Source organism: Rhinatrema bivittatum, chromosome 6, assembly GCF_901001135.1.
Source record: "Rhinatrema bivittatum chromosome 6, aRhiBiv1.1, whole genome shotgun sequence".
Classification (NCBI taxonomy): domain Eukaryota; kingdom Metazoa; phylum Chordata; class Amphibia; order Gymnophiona; family Rhinatrematidae; genus Rhinatrema; species Rhinatrema bivittatum.
The window spans coordinates 332,892,703-332,914,755 of NC_042620.1; the positions used below are offsets into that span (position 1 = coordinate 332,892,703).

At 43.5% G+C, this 22,053-nt stretch overlaps 1 protein-coding gene across 2 annotated transcripts in view; it reads left to right on the top strand.

Moving 5' to 3' along the window:
- CD99L2 (CD99 molecule like 2) overlaps window positions 1-22,053 on the top strand; it is a 118,602-nt gene that overhangs the window by 44,396 nt on the left and 52,153 nt on the right. For both annotated transcript variants that reach the window (XM_029607723.1, XM_029607722.1), the window contains exons 2-3: window positions 13,435-13,497; window positions 14,924-14,962. In XM_029607723.1, coding sequence (XP_029463583.1) covers window positions 13,435-13,497; window positions 14,924-14,962 — 102 coding nt within the window. The remainder of the gene's footprint in view (window positions 1-13,434; window positions 13,498-14,923; window positions 14,963-22,053) is intronic.

The window sequence follows — 22,053 nt, forward strand, 5'->3', positions numbered from 1 at the left end:
AAGGACCTGGTGCTGTTTTAGCATATTCGTAAATAATCTGGAAAGGGGAACAGCCAGTGAGGTGATCAGAATTGCAAGGTGGCACAACGCTATTCAAAACTGAGGAGCGGCAGTAGGACCTGGGAGACGGGGGCAACTGAATGGCAGGTGCAAGTTAACGCGGGAAAATAATTCCCAACTACAGTTCCATGTTGGGAGTCACCGCCCAGGCAAATGACTTGTTCAGTACAATGTATGGAGAGACAGAAGACCATCAAGCACCAAGAGATGGAATCTGAGCTCAGGAAGATACAGAAGTAGGCCCGGTTGTTTTCGGCACTGCCGGCCTGATGAAAAAGAACTTCCAAGCCCTCGCCTAGGTATGTTGCCTGTACGTGTTACGCTCTTATATGCTCCAGAAGGAGGCTCTCTCTTTGGCACAAGGTGAGTATTAAGCATGAGCAGTAAATCTGAGAGGCCGAGATTGTTCTCCGCGTGGCTTACAAGTGACACTCATTTCCCGTCGTGGTATGTGCCGAGCAAGCCCATTTAGAGACACTGCCCCCTGGTGGTATTGTGATGCATGGTCATTGTGCATCCAAATATATCTTAGCAGTAAAACTGAAGGAGATTACTTGGTGGTGGACAGAACTGAATGCAGTAAAATACTATTACTTGGCTTCTCGTGCCAGATGCTAAGTAGCCTAAGCACCAGGGGCCACCTTCCAGAATCCTGCAATTCAGCCGCTGGATGCCACCTGTGTGTGATTTCTGGCACTCCCGCTCCCCTCCCCCCAGGGCTGTGAACGCTGCCTCTGCAGTAATGCTTGCCTGGGACTTGGAGCCAGGCATCTTAAGCCGGCTCCTTCTGCATGGCAGGGCACGGCATTTGCACTGAGGCCTAACTTTTCATCTGCGCACGCACAAGAATTTCCGTGCAGAACTCTTGAGAGGTCGTCGCGCAAGATGAAAATCAGGCTCATGACTTTTGAGAGCTACAGGTGTAACTTAAAAAGGGACACGGACACGCACAGCCACGTTTTGGGAGTAACGTGCACCTTCTTGATATTTTGTGCATTTCATGGAGCGCACGTTTCCATGCAGGTTTTTTTTTATTTATTTAAATAAAAAGGTCTTGTAGTCACAGCCTTTTAGTGTTCGCCTTTTTGTCTTGATCTCAGTTGTTCACACTTTTTACAGGTAGCAGTGAAGGACGGTCAGAACGGCGTCTTCCTTTGCTGCGAGTGATAACTTTAGCAGGAGCTTTTCTGATGCACGCCGCCATCTCCTCAGGAATGAAATATAAATCAGAACTGAAAAGGGAAAGCTTACTAATTTTGTTTGATAGAGCTGCTGCCATGAATGATCTAACTTTCACAAAATTTTTTGCTAGTACTGCAACTTCCAAGCTTTCTTTAGGGCTGACTCTCTGCCATGCACCCAATCCCCCCGAGGCAGGACCTCCGTTCCCCATGTTGGCTGGGGAGGCTGCGTGGGCGGGGTTGAGGGCTCCCAGGGGTAGGGAGTTATACTCGTTGCTCAGGGGCGACACCTGGTGGCCAGATTCAGGGGCCCCTGATTTCAGGGTTCTGGGAGGAGCTCTGGCTCAAGGCTTCCGGTGCAGGACAGTCGCTGCAGTGACCAGATTGGGTACGATGTGTGGCGGAGAGGGATATAAAAGTAGGGGGAGAAATCCCTGGCTACTTGCAAATGATGTTTCATGACACCAGATTCCAGTCCTGGTCTCGACTGGGCTGGGATTATAAAGGAAGAATCTGCCGAGTGGGGGAAAAAATGAAACCCCTTTCCATCCATCCATCCATCCCTTTAGATAATCTGACAGGTGTCCGGGAAAGCAGAATTTTCTTAATCGTTGACGGTGCAGTCCAGATAGAAGTCATTGAGGATTAAGCAGATGGCCCAAGAGTGGATGTCTTTTTTTTTTTGTCTTTCTGGCAAACTGAAGTCCCATCTGCGCCAAGAAACGCATTCTGTGAGAGCCAAGAGTGCTCCGAAACAAAATCCATGTGGGAAAAGGCTCCAAACATGATGAAAAGTCTGAGTAAAGTGATTCCCGTTTTAATGGTGTGCAGTTAACACAGTCTCCCTGCCAGGGACAAGGTCTAGGCAGGCCAACACTGTGGGAAGTGCCAGACGCGCTGAAATCTGTGCGCTTCTATGTCTGCTTCATCCCCGGCAGTGGCAGAACTGGTGCTAAGATGCAATAGGGAAGGTGAATTGTGTTTACTTAACTGTCCGAGCTTGTGGTGGGCACAGTGATTTTCCCCTGCTCTTTCTCTCTGCCAGCTGAAGGGATACCAAACCCCTTTTTGTTCTAATTTATTAGTGTGACTAAGAACATAAGCTGGCATACTGGGTCAGACCAAGGGTCCATCAAGCCCAGCATCCTGTTTCCAACAATGGCCAATCCAGGCCACAAGAACCTGGCAATTACCCAAACACTAAGCATATCCCACGCTAGTGATGCCAGTAATAGCCGTGGCTATTCCCTAAGTCATGCTGATTAATAGCAGATAATGGACTTCTACTCCAAGATGTCTTTAATGTTTGATCAGACTTACCTTCAGAATCTTCTTCTCTTAATTCACTAGCACTCTTTATCAGAGTGAACGATAAAGATCACTGAACGAATGACTATCTGTACGCTGACTTTTTTTTTCCCCCCAGCAGGTGTGGTGAGGTTCTTCGTAATCCTTTTAAAGGCCTTTTAGCGTATGTCTAAATCATTGTTGTTTGCCAAATGTAGATTTAAGAGTAGACTGCAGATGAAGTAATGTGTGACTTGGTAAAATCTGAACTAGATGGACTGTGATACTGGGTGAAGGCACCTTCTACCCTGCTGGTACCTGCTTCCTGATGGAGCATGGTTAGTGCTGTCATTTTTGGCTACTAAAATGGGCCCCTTTTAAGGACAAAGGCCCCCAGTAGCAATTCCTCCAGGAGAACAGCTAATGGCTATGGGCTATGTCGAAATTAAAAGTAATTGTAGAAGAAAAATTTCACATCTGACCACAATGTCCCTTTTTCTTCTTTTATTGTGAAAGATATCAGAAGAGAGCCAGTGGCAATCCCTAAAGCTGTTCTGAATCTCCAAGCACTTACAGTCAGTTACAGAAATCATAGATTTCATTGAATACATTTCAAAACCAGTCAACATGATGCAATGTTCTTATGTATTTCCTTGCATCATATTCTAATGTTCAGTTGCTATGCCCCTAGCCAATCATGGGGTGAGTCTACCATTCCCAGCCCAATCATCTATTTCCCAATTTACATCATAATGCCATAGCACGCCCCACTACCAATCACCTTAGATCTTAAGGCCTTGTATCTCTTGTCAACCGTCTTAGGCCTCAAGGTCACGTATCCCTTATGCTCCATTTTGTAGACTGCATCATGTGATGATTGTCTTCCCTCAAAAACAGGAAGCTTTGCATTTTCATTCTAGAATGGCTCCTGCTGCAAATCTAAAATTGCCCTAGATTCCAGACAGCATGATTGCAACAATATATCATAAGACAGTAGCCTGTAGAAACATCATCCTTAGCTTAACTAAACTCTTTTTCCACATCTAGCTGGGCCTAATTAGAGGTCCAAAAATCTCAGAGGTCCCATATTGAAGATCTCTTAAAACTCTAATTCCCCAGTGCCCTTTCTTGGGAGGGCCTTGCATTTATTTATGAAGTAGGCTGGAGCTCAGGTGGTAGCAGTGAAATCCATTTAACAGCAGGAATAAGAGCAAAGCTGTGTAAATGCTGTTTTGCATTGGTGCAGTATTTAGCAGACTCAGAGGATATTAATTACTCAGCATGCTTTCAGAGGTAAAAGCATGAATTTATCAAGACAAATGACCATGAATCTAGGCTAAGTCAATAATAATTAATGTGATGCACTCGAGCAAGCAGGGACTTGGGGTTGGTGAAAACTTACTATTATTACAGGTCTAGACTACTGATATAATGCATTGCAATCTCCATATTATACTCTTGTTAGGTCCTAATGTTTAGGACAGGCCATTGTATTGTACTTAATTATTTTATTCTACGTTGTTATTCCCAGTTATTTGTATCCAAGTTTGAATCATCCTGTTTCTTGTAAGACAACTCCTTGTCATGGTTATTGTTTTGAATGTAAACCGACTTGATTAGTAATTCTGTTACTGGAAAATCGGTATATAAAAATGCTAAATAAAATAAATAAATTGTAATCTTTTATGTACATGCATAAAATGCCCTTTTCAAGATTAGCATAATGGAGATCCTTTTCAAAGGAGTTACGCATGAAAATGTAACATATTATGATAGCAATTTTCAAAAGCCATTTACTTGTGTAAAATGCACTTAAACATATATAACCCATGGACAATTCAATGGCATATACTGTAGCAATTTTCAAAAGCCCACTTACAGAGGTAAAGTGCATTTACACGCACGAAGCCCAGTTTTGTGCGTGTAAATCCTTTTGAAAATTACCCCCCTTGTGTGTAACTTTTGTGTATGGGTACAGAATGTAGTATTTGTTGTTGTTGATACTCTACTTTTTAAAATTTGTAACTCACGTTGGGGGTCTTAAATGATAAGGTGAGAAATCAAGATTACATGAGTATATACAGTATTTCTCTCAAAGTCGATCTCATGTATTAAATTGAGGGTAAAAGTTTTGGGTCCCAAAATCAAGAATTATCTTGATTTTGGGGCCCAAAAAATAAGTCGAGGCTAAAACCTATGGGGCTTATGAAATGGTGGAATCATACTAAGAAACAAACCGATAACTTAAGAAAATTGCTTTTATTTATTTTTTACAAGCAGAATTAAGTGTTTCATAAGAAACATTATCAATTATCAACTTAAGAAAATTTCCCTACTGTAAGAATCCTTGCCTCTCTCCCCCATGACTGTCCCTGCTGTTTGAATCCTTCTTTTTTTATTCAAATCCTTCCGTCCGATTCTTCATTGTCTGAATGTACAAATAAATCGTGGAACTGTTCTTGGGCGATGCCATTAGCGTAAGTGTTGTCTTCGCTATCTCCATCTGTTGAATCATCATTCAATGCTGATTCATCTTTGTCTTCATAGATGGCGTCATCTTCTGATCCATCCATAGCATTGCTAATGCTGCATTTCAGGAATGACTTCTTGACCATTTCTGGTGGAATTGACTCCCAGGCTTCCTTTACCCATTTCGTTGTCAAATCAATGTCTAGTTTCATCAGGCTCCCTCCTTTTGTTAACTTTGTTTGACCAGAACACATCCATAGTTTCCACAAATGCCACAATTGGTCCTTGAAAGGCTTGTTGAGACAGACATCTAACAGCTGGAGCATTGATGTCAGACTTCCTGGAATCACTGCTAATGTGATCGCCATTTTCTTTGCATCGTCCTTCACATCCTGTATTATATGTGCATGGATCTTATCCCACACCAATAGTGATGGTCATTTTCTTAGCCCCGTGCCTGGCCACCTACCCCAAACATCGCCCAGCCACCATTTCTTTCCTTCTTTATCTATCCAGCCTTTAGGACGAACCCAGTTATCCCTTCTGGATTTTTTAGCTTCTTCGGCATCGTTTTCCTCTTGAATATTACCACTGGATGCAGTTTTGTGCCATCTGCCAGGCAAAACAGGACCAACGTGAAATGGGTCTTTTCATGACCAGTTATTTTTACAAGTATGGTCTTCTCACCAATGCCAACTACAGTGTGATTGCCAGGCATATCAAATATCCTCAGTGTTTCATCCATATTACCAATGTTATTCATATCGAAATGATTCTTTATTCTCTGCTGAATAATGAATTTGTGAATGAACAGATCTTTTCATCAAGTTCTTTGGGCAGCTTCTGTGAAATCTTGGTGCGCTGACAAAGGCACGATCCATATCGGTTTATGAACCGCAAACACCAACCAGACAATGCTGTGAATTCTTTCAGACCTTCGGTCGCTGAATATTTATCTTTTGCCATTTGTAGGGCATGAATCTTCACTTTTTTGAAGGGGTTAAACGTGGATAAAGGTGAACTGGTAGATGTAGTGTACTTGGATTTTCAGAAGGCGTTTGACAAAGTTCCTCATGAGAGGCTTCTAGGCAAAGTAAAAAGTCATGGGATAGGAGGCGATGTCCTTTCATGGATTGCAAACTGGCTAAAAGAAGGAAACTGAGAGTAGGATTAAATGGACAATTTTCGCAGTGGAAGGGAGTGGACAGTGGAGTGCCTCCAGGGATCTGTATTGGGACCCGTACTTTTCAATATATTTATAATTGATCTGGAAAGAATTACAAGTAGTGAGGTAATCAAATTTGCAGATGACACAAAATTGTTCAGAGTAGTTAAATCACAAGCGGATTGTGATAAATTGCAGGAAGACCTTATGAGATTGGAAAATTGGGCATCCAAATGGCAGATGAAATTTAATGTGGATAAGTGCAAGGTGATGCATATAGGGAAAAATAAGCCATGCTATAGTTACACAATGTTGGGTTCCATATTAGGTGCTAGATTTGTCTTTCAAGAATGTTTCCAGGTGCAATGGGTCAGAGAAAATAATTTTTTTTGCTTGAAAAATAATATGGCATAAACAGGGAAATCTGAGGAAAAAAGTTGCACCAATAGCCATAACTACTCTTCAAAGCAAGAAATTGTCTCCTCCTTGCCTGCTTTGCTTTGGAGATGTCAAAACATTAACATTTTCTGACCACCAAATTTAACATCAAACAAATTCTTAAACACCTGTTCCGTATCAGATTCGAGCAAAAAGGAAAGAAATAAAGTCGTTCTATTATTGATGATATCTATTGATTCCTTTAGGAAGGTGGACACTCCTAAACTAGATACATTATTAACATCCCCCTTCTGTACTTGCCCCATAGCTACAGTTTGTTTAGGGAAATAAAAGATATTTGAAATTTGAGGAATATCATCATTGTACAACCAAATTTCCTTAAGAAATTTCTTAAACATTTCATACAGTGACATCAGTCGAGTTTGTGGAAAATTTACTAAGCGTACATTTTTTGAACGTATCAAGTTTTCAATATTATTGATGTCACTATGTAAAATTAAATTATCTTTAACATACATACTTTATGAGTTTTGAATTAACTGATGTTTAGAAGTTAAGCCCACAGTGGTTTCTAAACTAGAGATTTTCCTGTTTTGCTCATCAATAGCAGATCTGTTTGCATTTACTAATGGTGACAGATATGCATTCACCTGTGAAACATTCAAATCTAGTTTTGATATCTGTCCCCAAAGATCAGCAAGTGTAACATTAGGTGGAGCTTCAGCAGATGGTTGTGCTCTGATTATGTTCCCAGTTGTACGTCCCTCAATAGAGGAGTAAGAAAGGTTTGTTGGTACAAGTTCTACCGGTGTTATATTTGTAAATAAAGTACTTTCATTACCGGTAAATATACTTTGTTTTACCTCTACTCCACTTTAACTAGAACACTTGGCTGTGGGGGAGAAGAAGGTCCCCTGCGCCTGGACTCAAGGTTGCTGATGAAACTTCCACTTCGCAGTCCATCCATGGCGCTTCATTCACCCGGGTCACATGTTGCATCCATGGGGCTTGGGAGTATTTGTGAGTTGGGGGAGGAGGAGGCTGTCAATCTAGCCTTCCTTTTTTTCCCCATTTTAACCAATAATCAGGAATCTTCAAAAGGAAATCCAACACAGAAAAGAAAGGACAAACCAGAAGAAGCCTGACAAAGCTGCGCGCCCACACGCCGGCGGCGACAGAGCACCGCCCTGCCGGGAGATTTAAAGAGCCAGCAGCCACTCCCCACTCACTCTCCTCAGAGCTCCTCCAGCTGTCTCAGTGGGGGATGGTTAAGTTGTTTAAACAGCAAACGCTGATGTTTTGCCCTTCCATCTGTGCCGTCTTTGCAGGGTAAAGGGAGGGCCCAGACTCCTCTTTCCTCTTACCTTTGGAGCTCTCACCAACTTTTTACTTTTCTTAGAAGCCTCTCATGAGGGACTTTGTCAAATGTTTGACAAATGTATGTCAAATGTCAAACTTTGTCAAACCCCTGGTTCCTTGTAAACCGATATATGATCTGTCGGTATAAAAAAGTACTAAATAAATAAACGCCTTCTGAAAGTCCAAATATACTATATCTACAGGTTCACCTTTATCCAGATGTTTATTAACCCCTTCAAAAAAGTGAAGCAGATTTGTGAGGCAAGACTTGCCCTGGGTAAAGCCATGCTGACTTTGTTCCATTAAACCATGTCTTTCTATATGTTCTGTGATTTTGATGTTTAGAACACTTTCCACTATTTTTCCTGGCACTGAAGTCAGGCTAACCGGTCTGTAGTTTCCCGGATCGCCCCTGGAGCCCTTTTTAAATATTGGGGTTACATTTGCTATCCTCCAGTCTTCAGGTACAGTGGATGATTTTAATGATAAGTTACAAATTTTTACTAATAGGTCTGAAATTTCATTTTTTAGCTCCTTCAGAACTCTGGGGTGTATACCATCCGGTCCAGGTAATTTACTACTCTTCAGTTTGTCAATCAGGCCTATCACATCTTCTAGGTTCACCGTGATTTGGTTCAGTTCATCTGAATCATTACCCATGAAAACATTCTCCATTAAGGGTACCTCCCCAACATCCTCTTCAGTAAACACTAAAGCAAAGAAATCGTTTAATCTTTCCACGATGGCCTTGTCTTCTCTAATTGCCCCTTTAACCCCTTGATGATCTAATAGTCCAACCAACTCCCTCGCAGGCTTTCTGCTTCGGATATATTTTAAAAAGTTTTTACAGTGAGTTTTTGCCTCTACAGCCAACTTCTTTTCAAATTCTCTTAGTCCATCTTATCAAAGTCTTTCATTTAACTTGCCAATGCTTATGCTTTATCCTGTTTTCTCCTGTTGGATCCTTCTTCCAATTTTTGAACGAAGATCTTTTGGCTAAAATAGCCTCTTTCACCTCCCCTTTTAACCATGCCGGTAATCGTTTTGCCTTCCTTCCACCTTTCTTAATATGTGGAATACATCTGGACTGTGCTGCTAGGATGGTATTTTTTACAATGTCCACGCCTCTTGCACACTTTTTACCTTTGTAGCTGCACCTTTCAGTTTTCTCATTTTATCAGTTTCCCTTTTGAATGTTTGGTGCTAGAGCCATGGAGTTACATACTGTCCCCCTTCCAGTCATTAATTCAAATTTGATGATGATATGATCACCATTGCCAAGCAGCCCCACCACCATTACCTCTCTCACCATGTCCTGTGCTCCACTGAGAATTCGATCTAAAATTGCTCCCTCTCTCATCTGTTCCAGAACAAATTCCTCCATAAAACTGTCATTTATACCATCTAGGAGCTTTATCTCTCTAGCATGTCCTGATGCTACATTTACCCAGTCAATATTGGGGTAATTGAAATCTCCCATTTCCTAGCGTGTAGCCAGATGGACTCAGGACCAGTGGGTATTGTGCTCTTCTGCTAGCAGATGGGAGACTGAGTCAGATTTCAAAGTTGATGTCACTCTAGATATACCTCTGCAGTGACCCCAGCTCTTCAGTATCTCTCCGTCTCCTAGCAGATGCGGACACTATCCCACACTCTAGAACTGTCAGCCTCTTTCCTCCCAGGCCTGGTCTGTCGGAGGTGGCCGCTCCCACTGGACATGTGCATCATGTGTCATCGTCATGTTGTATTTTACAAAAAGAAAACTTTTTTTTCTTGTTTAGCAGATGTAACTGGGCAGACTGTAAGATTTTGAGCATAGGGTGGGTGTGTGTGAGCTACGTCTTGTCTTAAATCAGGGTTACCGCTCTGTGAGGTTCAGAGTGTACAGTAAGCTGACAGGCCTGCAACCTGCGATACTCGTACTGGGTACAAGGCTCCTTCAATGACTCTTTATTAATTGTAATATACAATTTCAACCACAGATCACCTCATAAAACAATATTTTCTTCTGCTTGAATTTTTCAAATTTGCAATTAAATATCTCAATTGAGTATCTTTTTCTGAGAACTGTTTTTTAAAGACATTTTTTTTTAAGGAATTCTTTTAGAAAAAACTATTTTTAGCTGGAGAGGAAAGTTTCATACCTTATTTATCCCCAACCAGGTGATATGTCTCTTGTGTAATCATGAACAAACCTCCACCAGCCGAATGTTTTGGTTTTTTTTTGTGGATATTTAACGTGTATATATGTGAATTTAAAAATTCAACAGAGTCTACCATTTCAATCTGCAAAGTTGCAAAATCACTTTCCGAAGAAAGTCTAGCTATAACTGTACAAACATATTCTTTAAACTTTGCTTAAAACAGCTACCGCCGACTTATCTGTCCAGCCGTTTAAGTTCCCAACGTGGCCGCGTTTCAGATCCTCCCAGGATCTTTCCTCAGGGGGTATAGATTTCTTCAAAAAGTCGGAATCCCCATTGTACAGAAAAACAGTTTCCAAGGGTTGTATCACTCCCTTACGGCAATTCTTCCTTAATTCAAAGTCTTGCTTCACGGTGGCACAGACATCTGTTTCCGCCTAGTTCAATCCTGAAGCCGAATGCTGACACCATTTTTAAAGTCCATTAACTCTCCCTCTAAAACCAATGTGAAACCACGTTGATATTATTTATTTACTTATTTATTTTTTAGTTTTTCTATACCGACATTCCTGTAAAAAAAAATACAAATCATATCGGTTAACAATGAAACTTCAATTTCGCTCTAGGGCGGTACAAGGAACAAATGTGCCAGTTAACAGTTAAAAGAAACATGTAAAAAACTCATTTAGACATAACCTGAAAACTCCTGAAAACTCAACTTAAACAAGAAATAAAATAAATTAATTCAGATTAAATAAATCAAACATATCGGGAAGCTGAGGCAGAAGGAGGAGGATGGGGCAAACAAGAGGAGAGAGGGGTGTGTAGAGGTATCAAGCTGGAGAGTTCGTTGGGGGAGAATTAGGTTATAGGCCTAGGGAGATTAGGTGTCCTGAAAGGCTTGGCTAAAAAGCCATGTTTTTAGTCTCTCTATGAAGACAGAAGGGCAGGATTCTCGTCTAAGGTCGGGGGGGGTAGCGTATTCCATTGGTGAGGACCAGCTGTCGAAATGGCGCGTTTTCTGATTGATGTTTTGGCTTGTGGAGCGTATAAGGTGCCTTGGTAGGCACTCCTGATAGGTCTGGAAGAGGTATGAGGTTTTAGCTGGGTGGAAGTGTTGAGGGTGGTGAGGTTGTGGATAATCGTGAGTACCTTGAAAAGGATCCTGAATTTGACGGGGAGCCAGTGAAGGTTCTGAAGAGGAGGGGAGATGTGTTCCCTTTTTTTGGTATTGGTGAGGAGCCTGGCTGCAGAGTTCTGCAGCCAGGCTCCTCACCAATACCAAAATGTCATTGCGTCAATCATGGGGCTGGACCCGCAAGAGTTTTAGTGCATTTGATTGTGGTATCATCTTGGAGTGGCGGAGGAGCCTAGCGGTTAGAGCAGCGGGTTGCAAGCCAGGGCTCAAATCCTGCTGCTGCCCCTTGTGTGACCTTGGGCAAGTCACCTCACCTTTCGTTGGTGAGGTGAATTTTAAAAGCCCCGGCGCACGACAAAATCAGAAGATCCGTGCAGAAGTCGGGCTCGTGCGGTGCCCGCCGAATTTTAAAAGCCACTCAGATGCGAGTCTGTCGCCTGTTACGTGCACATTTGATTTGATTTCGGAAAGGGGCAAGGTATGGGCGTGGTCCGAGTGGGGATTGGGTGTTTCAGGGCATCGTCAAAAGATGTGCATGTAAATACTTAGAGGGTAACTTTACTTCTGACATGGAGGAGGTGTAACTCTAAATTAAAGAAATTAGCCATTTCTATTGGGTTTAAAGGGTCTGGGGTAACCGGGAGGAGTGCGGGCTATCAAACCAGGGGGAGGGGGCTTCAGAGGACCTAGCTCTTTACCAGTTTTACCAAGCCGCCTAGTTATGTGAGGACGTGCGCCTGTTCTAAAATACCCCGACTTCCTTGGTAGGACTGGGATTTGCACATCTAGACGCGGGACCACTTAAAATTTGGGTGCACATGTGGCGTGCAGCCAGGCTATTTTATAACACGCACGCAAGTTATAAAATGACTGCATATCTGGGCGCCTGCCGACCCACGTTCCTCCCAAAATGTACCTGCACGCCAGTTTGAAAGTTACAGTCCCCCAGGCCTCACTTACTAAGCATTTTTTCCATAATCACAGAATGGGAGTAAGGCCATTTAACTCCTTTGGGTGACACAGGCTGGAGTTTTAAATCATCCACGCAAGTGCACACGTATGATTTAAAATACATGTAACGTGCATATGTGTGCTCCTAATTTTGAATGGTTATGTGAGGAAATTTTCTTTGCATATTTTTCCTTAAGGCTTGTCGGGTTTTACACACGCAAGTGAGCAAATTTTAAAACATTGTGCAGATGAAGGAAATAACTGGTTTGACCACTTAGTCCACAAGATGGCCCGGTCTGTTTCTAGGTCATCCAGACCCCTCTGGTTCTTCAGCCTGCACTCCCTCCCATGTTACCCAGGACCTCTCTCACCCAGTGGTTTTTGGAGTAAAACGAGCTTTCTTCAGACCTACACCTCATCAAGAGCAGAAGTGAATATACGTGGCTAACATCCTGCCGAGCGCTGCGGCTGCCAGACTTAAAATATGGATTTCTATGCAGAAATGTTGGCCCCGCCCTGGAATGTCCTGGCTCCGCCCCCCACATACATTTGTTTGCTCATGCACACACACATACAGACAGGAGCAACTGGGCCGTTTTCAAATACAAGTCACTTTTGCTCAGCCCAGATACTTGAGTGTCTGGGCCTTTTAACATGATCAGTGCTTTTAAAATTCACCCCTGAGGACAGGGAAATTCCTCCAGTACCTTGCATGTAATCCACTTTGAAGCGCCTGAATATAAATAGAATAAGACCATAAATAAAAATAAAAAAAAATGTCCATTGCATTCATTCAGCTTACTAGCATTCTTAACTTGTCATGGCCGAAATCTGAAGCGAAGCTCACCTGAGGAGTGGAGCTAGGTCTAGGCATCTGTCCTTGGGCCGACGTAACGCCACTTTCCAGAGATCTTCACAAGATAGTTATAGTCTCCCATGAGAGTACGCAGTCCTGCGACGCCTTGCAGCCTAATCAGCGGTGTAGCGGTTCTAACGTGCCACACTCCGTACGGCTGCCTGCATAAGACAGCTGCCCTTGGGTGGCATCCTGCCTGGCAAAATTTAACCGTAGCATATGCAGGGCTCCAGCTCCGATGGAAGACGATAGCTGTGATTTTAATGTTGGCTGCAGTGCTTGCTTCGTTCTTCATTGAGAGATTTGTTTGAAAGTGTCTGTAAAGAGAAAGTAGCACAACTGTGTTTTCAAAGTACTGCGCCTCTGCATCATCTGCCTGCAAGGCAGGAAGTCACCAGTCTGACTTGTCATCCATTGTGTTTCAGCATACGGGGATACCGATGACTGGAATTTAGAAGATGCACTGGGTGACCTTGCAACAAAAAAGCGTACGTATTACCGCCAGAAAGCGGTGTTTTAATTCATGTAATTCTGATGTGCAATTTGGATGGGGATTGGATAAAAAACCCAGATATATAGATACGGACCATCAGTTCAGCACTGTGAGCTCTGGAGGGAAATCAGTATAGATGGGAGTTAGCCGTCTTTTTAAAGAGGATCGAAATCATATCAGTTCTAAAATTTGTACTGTAATGTTGAACATCATATGTTGGTTTAGATGACATTGCTGCTGCTTGGAAGAGCGACACATGCTTTTGGCTAGGCATTGTACCCTTTCTAGGCTGTGATACCTCTTATTAGCAAAACCCCCCAAATTGATCCATATGTAGGTTATATTTGCAAGAGGGAACCAAGTGATTCTGAAAGCTCATGGTTGTGGTTTTTTTTTTTGTTCCAGTAAAGCTTCACAACACACAAAGATTACAGTTTTCTCTTGAATTAATACAGCTACTAAAGCTCTTGTTTGCTCATTCCAAGCAAATATCGCCGATGATAACTGGTGTCATTCTAAGAGGAGATCTTGTGGAGGGATTGATCTACTCTACTTCCGAACGGAAGGGCATGGACACAAACTGCTTCTTGAAACTAGAATGGAGCATATATCCCAGGGCGCATAGAAGTAGAGTAGATCAATCCCTCCACAAGATCTTCTCTTAGAATGACACCTGTTATCATCCCAGGGTGTGCTCCATTCTAGTTTCAAGAAGCAGTTTGTGTCCATGCCCTTCCGTTCGGAAGTAGAGTAGATCGATCAATCAATCAGTATCCATTTATTTGAAGTCTGTGGACCTAAAATTCATTTTTTGGGTTCTGACATATAGACTGGTTTTATATTTTGATATTTTCCCAACAAACTTAGAGGTTCATCCTGTTCTATGACTATGGGGGAAAAAAAATGAGTAAATCAGACATTTATCTTTTTCCATAATACTTGTACTTTCTAATGATAAATGAACTAATCCAGCCAGTAATGGATTATTTTACTGGTTCTAGAAATTTGGAAGACCCTGCTAACTTGGGGGCATTCGTGACTGGGAAGCGGCCAGTAGGTTAAAGGAGGCAAACATTGCCCGTTTCCTTATGTACAACTTATTTACAGAGCAAAATCAAAAGTAGAATCTGCTCACCTTGCAGCGCTGTTAACAAAGTCAAACGTAACTGGTCTTGGCGTACTCTGGCTTTCTGCCTGCTCCCCAGGGCCTGCCTACACTTCTGGGCCTTGACTTCGTCTGCTAGACTGAAAGGGATCCCCCATGGGCCCAGAATACCTTGTGGGGCTGATCCTTAAGAAGGACAGGGCTAGATAGCTGAGGCCGGACCCTTAAGATGGGTCCCTCACAAAGACCATGAGATGTGTTCGGCTTTGAAATGATTTACTTAACCAATTTAACTTTTTTGAATCTTATTTTTCAGCTGAACCCAAACCACCTAGAAAGCCATCCTCTGGATCAGGTGAGTGTTCTTGACAAATATTTAAACATATTCTTGGAAAAGCTTATTTTCTTTTTTTTTTTTTTTTTTTTTAAATTTTCTATTTATATCCCGCTTTTCTCAAAGAAGATGCATAGCAGCTTTAAACAGTTTTTAAAACATACATAAAAGATGCAATCAAATGTAGAATACAATAAAATGTCAGTATAATACAATCTATCCCCCCAAATTACTCACAGAGGAGCTGGGAAATAACTAACCCCACTCAAACATCAAAATATGCCCCCGTTAAGGAGGCAATTTAAAACTCCACTGAAAGCGTGCTGTCCAGCTCCTTTTCAATGGAAAATCCCATGCAGAACCTTGAAGATGAAAGGCCTGACCTCATGGAAGGCTTTTGTAGAGTGTGTGTTTTGTTAGCTGTACTTGTCCTGTTTCTTCGGCTGGAGTGATTTCTTTGTTGTTTTTTCTTCAGCTCCCTTCTCTTCCTTACAGTAAACCTTTTATTTTAGAATATTTATAGCCTGCAATTATCCAAAGTTCTAGGTGGGGTATATCAATACATTCATAAGATACCTGTAGACAATACGTAAGACCAAAGATACTCAAATGTGTTGCCAAAGTTGATTCTAATTCAACCCTCTGTTCTTGTCCTTCGTGCTGTTCTTCTTTCGAACTGTGCTGTGCTGCTTTGGTTTTCTCTCCCTCCGTGATTCCTGATTGGTTGGATTTGAAGTTTTGAGATTTGGTTCAGCGGGTGGGTTTTATAGTTGCTTTGTGTTTGGTGCACCTCTTTTGGAAAATCTGGAGCTAAAGGCCCTGAAGGAGTTTAGAAATTTGGGGTGGTGTGATTTTAAAAAGTTGACGACATTTTGGTGACCCAGACGGGACGTGAGTTAGAAGGGAGGCCAGTGTGGGGTTTTCGATTGGTGACTTAAATCGTCCCTCGCCTTGCTTCTCCAGACGGGGGCCGTCCTGTTTTCCCCCTTCCCCCACATGCGGGACCCTATCTGATTTGGGCTTTTGTCTGTGGGACCGGTAGGTGAGAGAGAGAGCTCTGTCATTTTCTTTGCTGAAATAATGCACATATGTCTTTCTCTGTGAAATGTGTGGTGATTTTTTAAGTAATTTAGAAAGAGATGTTTTCTCTTGAGGTTTTCTTTCTTCTTTCAACAGTTAAAGCACTAGAACCGCTTTGCTCTTTGACGGTCACAATTCCTATTAGGTCTTTTGAGTTGTGCACACTTTTGATACCTTCTGGTGGAACCGAGGATTTTTTACCTGTTTGGGTGCATCCATTAGGAATTTTTCTTAATACTGAGTTGCATTCTTTCCTGTTCCTCACAAATTGCTTTTGATTGCTCACTTTAATAAACCCCTTTGAACCCACAGGCTCTGCTCTGCTAAATTCAGCTGGCACCAGCAGCTGCCCTCTTAGGCACTTCCTCTCCCTTTTACAGGTTCTAGACCACTTTTCCCTTACTGGTTTCCTTACAGAAAGATACTGCTGATCAACACTCAGCACGAATAAGAAAAGGCTGCACACATTCTCTTGATATCCTTTGGTTAGGCCTCAAGATCTCGCCGCGTGCAAAGCTATGCGCTATTCATGCGCGTATGTCTGTAGCTTTACATGCATAACTTGAGAGAGAGACTTTTCATAAGGCTCAGCCTGACACTCAATATATGGACCATTGTAAGGGGGCACTTAGATTCAGGGCGTGTTTTCGGAAGGTGTATTAGGGGGGTGTTACAGACACATTCAGAGGTATCTGTTGTAAACTTGACATCAGTAAAGAATTTTAGACCTTTATAAGCGATGAAAATTCTAACAAGAGGTATTGATTTGTACACTGCAGTCTATGCTAGCTGCATTGTTCAGTTCTGGAGACCGTACCTCAAAAAGACTAAAGACAGGTTGGAAACAGTCCAGAGGAAGGCCACCAAAATGGTGGGAGTCTGTTTCAGAAGACCTACAAGGAGAGGCTGAAGGATCTAAATATGATTACCCTGGAGGAGAGGAGGTGCAGGGGAGATTTAATACAAACCTTCAGATACCTGACAGCTGTCAGTGATGCACAAACTTCAAACCTTTTCCACCGGAAAGGAAAAAGTAGAACTGGGGGTAATGATATGAAACTCCAGTGGGGACAACTAAGAACCAATATCAGAGAGGTGGTGGATACCAGGAATGCCCTCCCACAAGAGGTGGTGAAGACAAGAACAGTTAATGAAGTCAAAAGAGCATGGGATAAACACTGCGGGTCCCTAAAGAAAGGGATGGTATAGTGGGGGTAACCTGAATGGAGTGGCAGTTACTACCATGGACGTTGGTCGGAAAGAGGCAGGAACATCCATAGTCAGAGGCCCCACTACCTTCTGATGATCATGGCCTGCCTGCTGCGGAGGGATGCTGCCTTGAGCGCCCAGAAAGGTTGGTTGGACATACGACATGGAAGGTAGCGGGGCCTGTCTGCGACCACGGACGTTCCCACCTCTTTCTGACCAACGTCCATGGCGTGGACATTAATTTTCAAGATGAAAAGTTTGGAATTCGTTACATTTTCAGAGGCCACGCTAGCTACATACCCTGCTACTTTTGAATGTCCCAGGTGGGAACGTCTATGGCATGGACGTTAATTTTAAGATCAATGAAAAGTTTGGAATTCATCGCATTTTCAAAATGACAACTCCTGTTCCATGGAAATGATATGTATGGAAGAGCAGTGCACCCTGGATATTGTATAGATGTTCTATTACGTCCTATACAGTAAAATAGATAGCGAACTTCAACCGCGCTTTAGGAGCGCCTTTAGCGTCTAATTTGAATACTAAATCGCGCGGATTCAGAAACAAAATGTGCGCGTGTCAAAGGAGCGGGTGCTGGACACAGCCACACTTTATTTTATGCGTCTGTACTGTATCGGCCAGCTTAATAGAAAGCATGGGGGTAACCTGCACTGGGCAGCAGTTGCTAGGTAGACTAGATGGACCATTTGGTCTTTTTGTGCTGTCATTACTATGTTACTGTGTTATATTAAGACCTGGTCTTAGATAGACAAACTACAGCTACCTTCTTATCTGACTAGAGCTTAGCCAGATAAACTTATCTGGTTCACTTTTACATAGCCTGGCATATTCAGCGGTACCGCTGCTGTGCAGAATACTGTCACACAATCATTTTGAAATTCTTCCCAATGGGTGGATGAACCAGGCAAGCATCCCACGGTCTCCATGGACCATCGAGGTCCTGAGTGTGATATCGATCCCATCAGAGCTTCATCTCGGAGTGGTCCTCATTGTATGCGGGATACGAAGAAATTATATGGTAGTCTCTTCGTCTCTGGGAAGAGGGAAGCATCTTGTACTAGGCGAAGCCTGTGTGGGCAGATGGGGGGAGCCTGGATTCCCTAATGCTTTTGGTGACCAAGGTGTACTAGGGCGGTTCCCCGCCTGACGAGGTAACCTGCCATTGCGTGACTAGATTCCCATTCTCAGGAGTAAGGTGTCACTGCATCTGTCTACTGTGGAATCCTTGCACAGGCTGTGGCTATTCAGAGTGTGAGGCCTGGGCTCCTGTCTACTGCCAGATGAGTCCTGCTTCTTGGCAGCCGTCTGTGGAGTCTACCTCCTCCTTCATCTGTTTAGGGGATTGTCCTCTGGCCACCCGTATGGACCATGATTACTGCCCTTACTGGAATTGCTTGGGTTTGAATCTGATATGTATGGATGTCCCCGTCTTCGTTGGAAACGTGGTACATCCGTTGGCGGATGGCCCTCCTTTGGACCGCCGTGGAGGGTGACTAGCACCAGAGTTTCCACCTCTTACACTCGTCATATATTGATCTGGCCTGGTGAGAGGGGCAGGCATTGCATCCTTGTGTTGCCCACTTTGATTATTAGCGGGATATGTATAATCGCATGCTGACGCCACTATCATTATCTGACTGGTTGACACTTGGCTGGGCACTGCACCCTGCCACAAATCCAGCTGCAGACCATGGTCCTTGGATTTGGGTAGTCACATTTTATTTTCCTTTATGCCAACTGTTGTCTAAGGCTGCCGAAGAAATTTGCAGAACTTGGCACTTCGTTTTCCCAGTCTGTAACACATTGTTACAGCCCTAAGTCATCCCTTTCTCCAATGAGTTGAAGGGTTTGGGCCTCATGTGCCTGATAGCGAGGCCAGCTTCCTCAGCGCTGTGGCAGGATCACTGGCACCCGAGCTGCTTCGTCGCTATCCAAAGCGGTTGTAGTATGACATGAACCTCCACCCTGTGGTCAGGCAGCCTCAATCGACATGACCAGTGTGTTGGACAGGAGAAATATATTCTTCCTTCTTAGGCAAGATGCTTCGACTCCATGTGTGTAAGCAAGATGGACTGACAGCCTCACCACTCTGTCATCCTGATCAGAGAGGTTATCAGTCAGAGTTTTGAACATAGGCTCGCACAGGAAGAGTTTCTCGAAGGGACCTATCTCGGAAGTGCTAGAGTCATCTCATTGACTGGCGATGCTCTCCTCCGAGGAGGCCTAACAAGGTAAGTCCACGTATACCTGCTGGCCTGCCTCCTAGGCCTTGCCTAGATTTATGTTGGAGCAACGCCTCCACAGGCCAGGGTACTTCCAGCATCAACTCTGTACGTCGATGCATTGGACAACTCTCCCCTGCACCTCAATCAGGTCGCAACACCTCTGTACTGGAAAAGGGAGGTATGCAGCTTGGGATCCCCAAATGGGAAGATATTTGCTGCTGAATGAGCCAATGCCCCGGCTTCAACCAATTCCTCTGACACTTTTGACGCAAATGCCTCGCTGCATCGTATGCATCACATCAATGAAGCACGTGGAAGTCTCTGCTTTTGATGAGGCACACCAATGTGTCAGGTTCAGTGAAAAAGCACTTTGAGTGGATGGAAGCGCTTCGGGTGGCTGGAAGCGCTTGGAAGCCTCAAGTGAATGGAAGTGCTTGGATGCATTGAGTAGATGGAAGCACCTCGAGTGGATGTAAATGCTTGGATGCATCGAGTGGATGGACATTCCATGATGCTTGACTTTGAACTGGCTTAACAGAGTCCCTGGCCTCGCCATAGGGCCTTGCCGAAGAGGCCCTCTCTGTCCTCACTCTTGGGGAAGTCCCATCTGGGCCCTGGAACGGACTCAACGACACCTGGTCTGACACAAAGCAGCACAGACCCAGCTTCCACCATCTGTTGTGAATCTTCTTCCAAACAGCGAACGAAGGTAACTAAATTAATAACAAAAATAAAGTAAGAGAGAGAGAGCTCTGCATGCACCCAGCAGCGTGGAAAGAACAAGACTGAGGCAGGATGGGAGTCACATGGGAGATCCTCCCTCATGGGCAGGCGAGTGTGCTTTGAGAAAGCTCCGCCACCTAGAGGAACAGAGGACGTTCCCAAAGTCATGGCTAATTCATCCTGCCATCCATGGAAAGCAAACTTGGTGCTCTTTTCTGAATACTTTGAACAGAGAAAACTTAATTACACATATTCAGTGGCACACCTACACAGCCAAATATCCCTACTAAGTTAGCAAAATAAATGTATGTGGCTAAGGGGCATAGTTACTGAAAGTTTTTTTTCCCATTCTGTTTCTGTGGGAAAAATTCTTAGTAAAATACCCCCTAAGTAGTCCAGTGGTCTTCCATCCATGGGTTATGACCCCTTAGGGGCTCAGTGAAGACTTTACCAGTTTTCACAAGGCAAAGCATCATTGGAATAAAACGAGTAAATGCAGGGAAAATAGCCCCACCATTTGATCATTCTAATTATATTAATATTAATCTAGTAATCTGGAGGGTAAAACAACCAGCCCCAGAATGTAAAGAAATATGCTAATTAAATTACATTTATGTTAATGCTCTCTATGGAAGCTACTATTTCCAACATTTCTAGAGCAATGCTCTCTTCCCTCGCAGAAGTTCTCTGTAGCCCATCTCTGATGTTCCTTACACTTAACCTTCTTCGGAGATATTCCTCTTCATTTCTCTGCAACTGTTGTGAACCTTGGGCATCAGCATGCTGACGTAACAAAATGCACCGATTCTCTGCACCGGTCTGAGAAATGCTGCAAAAGTGAAGTGATCGTGGCAAGGGAAGGCTCCAGCGTGTAAGAGACCCATTTCCTGCCTTCAGAACCCTTCCCTCCCCTCTGTTTTCTCCATTCCAGGACTCAGCAGTGCTGCCCTGCCCACTGGTAAAAGCACTAGGGGGGTGGGGGGTAGGTGGGAAGAGCCAGACCAACTTCAAGGGCAGGAACCTTTTTTTTTCTGCAGGCGAATTTTTATCAGCTCACAAACCAAAAAGTATGCACGGGAAGTGCAAAGCCATGCCCAGCCCCGCCCTTGGGAACACCTCCGCTCAATCCGGGGTAAACGACCAGGACGTACGCATGTAGGTTTACCTGCATATCGGGTGGGCGATTTTTGTAAAAGGTGGTTTCTGCACGTAAAACACAGTTTTTTACCTGCAGGCGTCCCTTCGAAAATTAATCTGCTACAGCTTAACTCTGAAGCAGGTTTTTAATAGGGCTGCAATGGTCATGGTAAGCAGCAGCCACTAGAAGAGGTGCCGCAACATTTTGCATTCATTGTAATTGATGAATACTCTTTTGAGGGTGCCTATTATAGACAGACTTCCAGTGGTCTAGTCTAGATATGGTATTTATTTGAGTGTTTTATATAGCGTCATTCCATGTGAGAATCACTTGTTCACGACGGTGTCCAGGTTTGACAGTCACAGACGACCAGTCTGTACGCCTACCTCCATAACTCGAGTTGAACCGGGAAAATATCTGAGATAAACTGGGAAACTAACCTAAAACTAGGGGATTGCACATACAGAGCAAACGTAAGCAGATTATAGGGAGGGTTGACAGTAAATGGGTAAAGTTCAGGGCATGTTTTGGTCATCGGGGAATTGGGTGTACCAGATTATAGGGAGGGCTGAGAATAAGGGGTTAAAGATCAGAACATATTTAGATGCTGATTTAGATGTACCAGTCAAAGAATAAGCACAATCGAACAGCCAAGCTTTCAGGTCTTTCTTAAATTTCTTAATGGTAATTGCTTGCAGAATGGTTGCCATGTGATC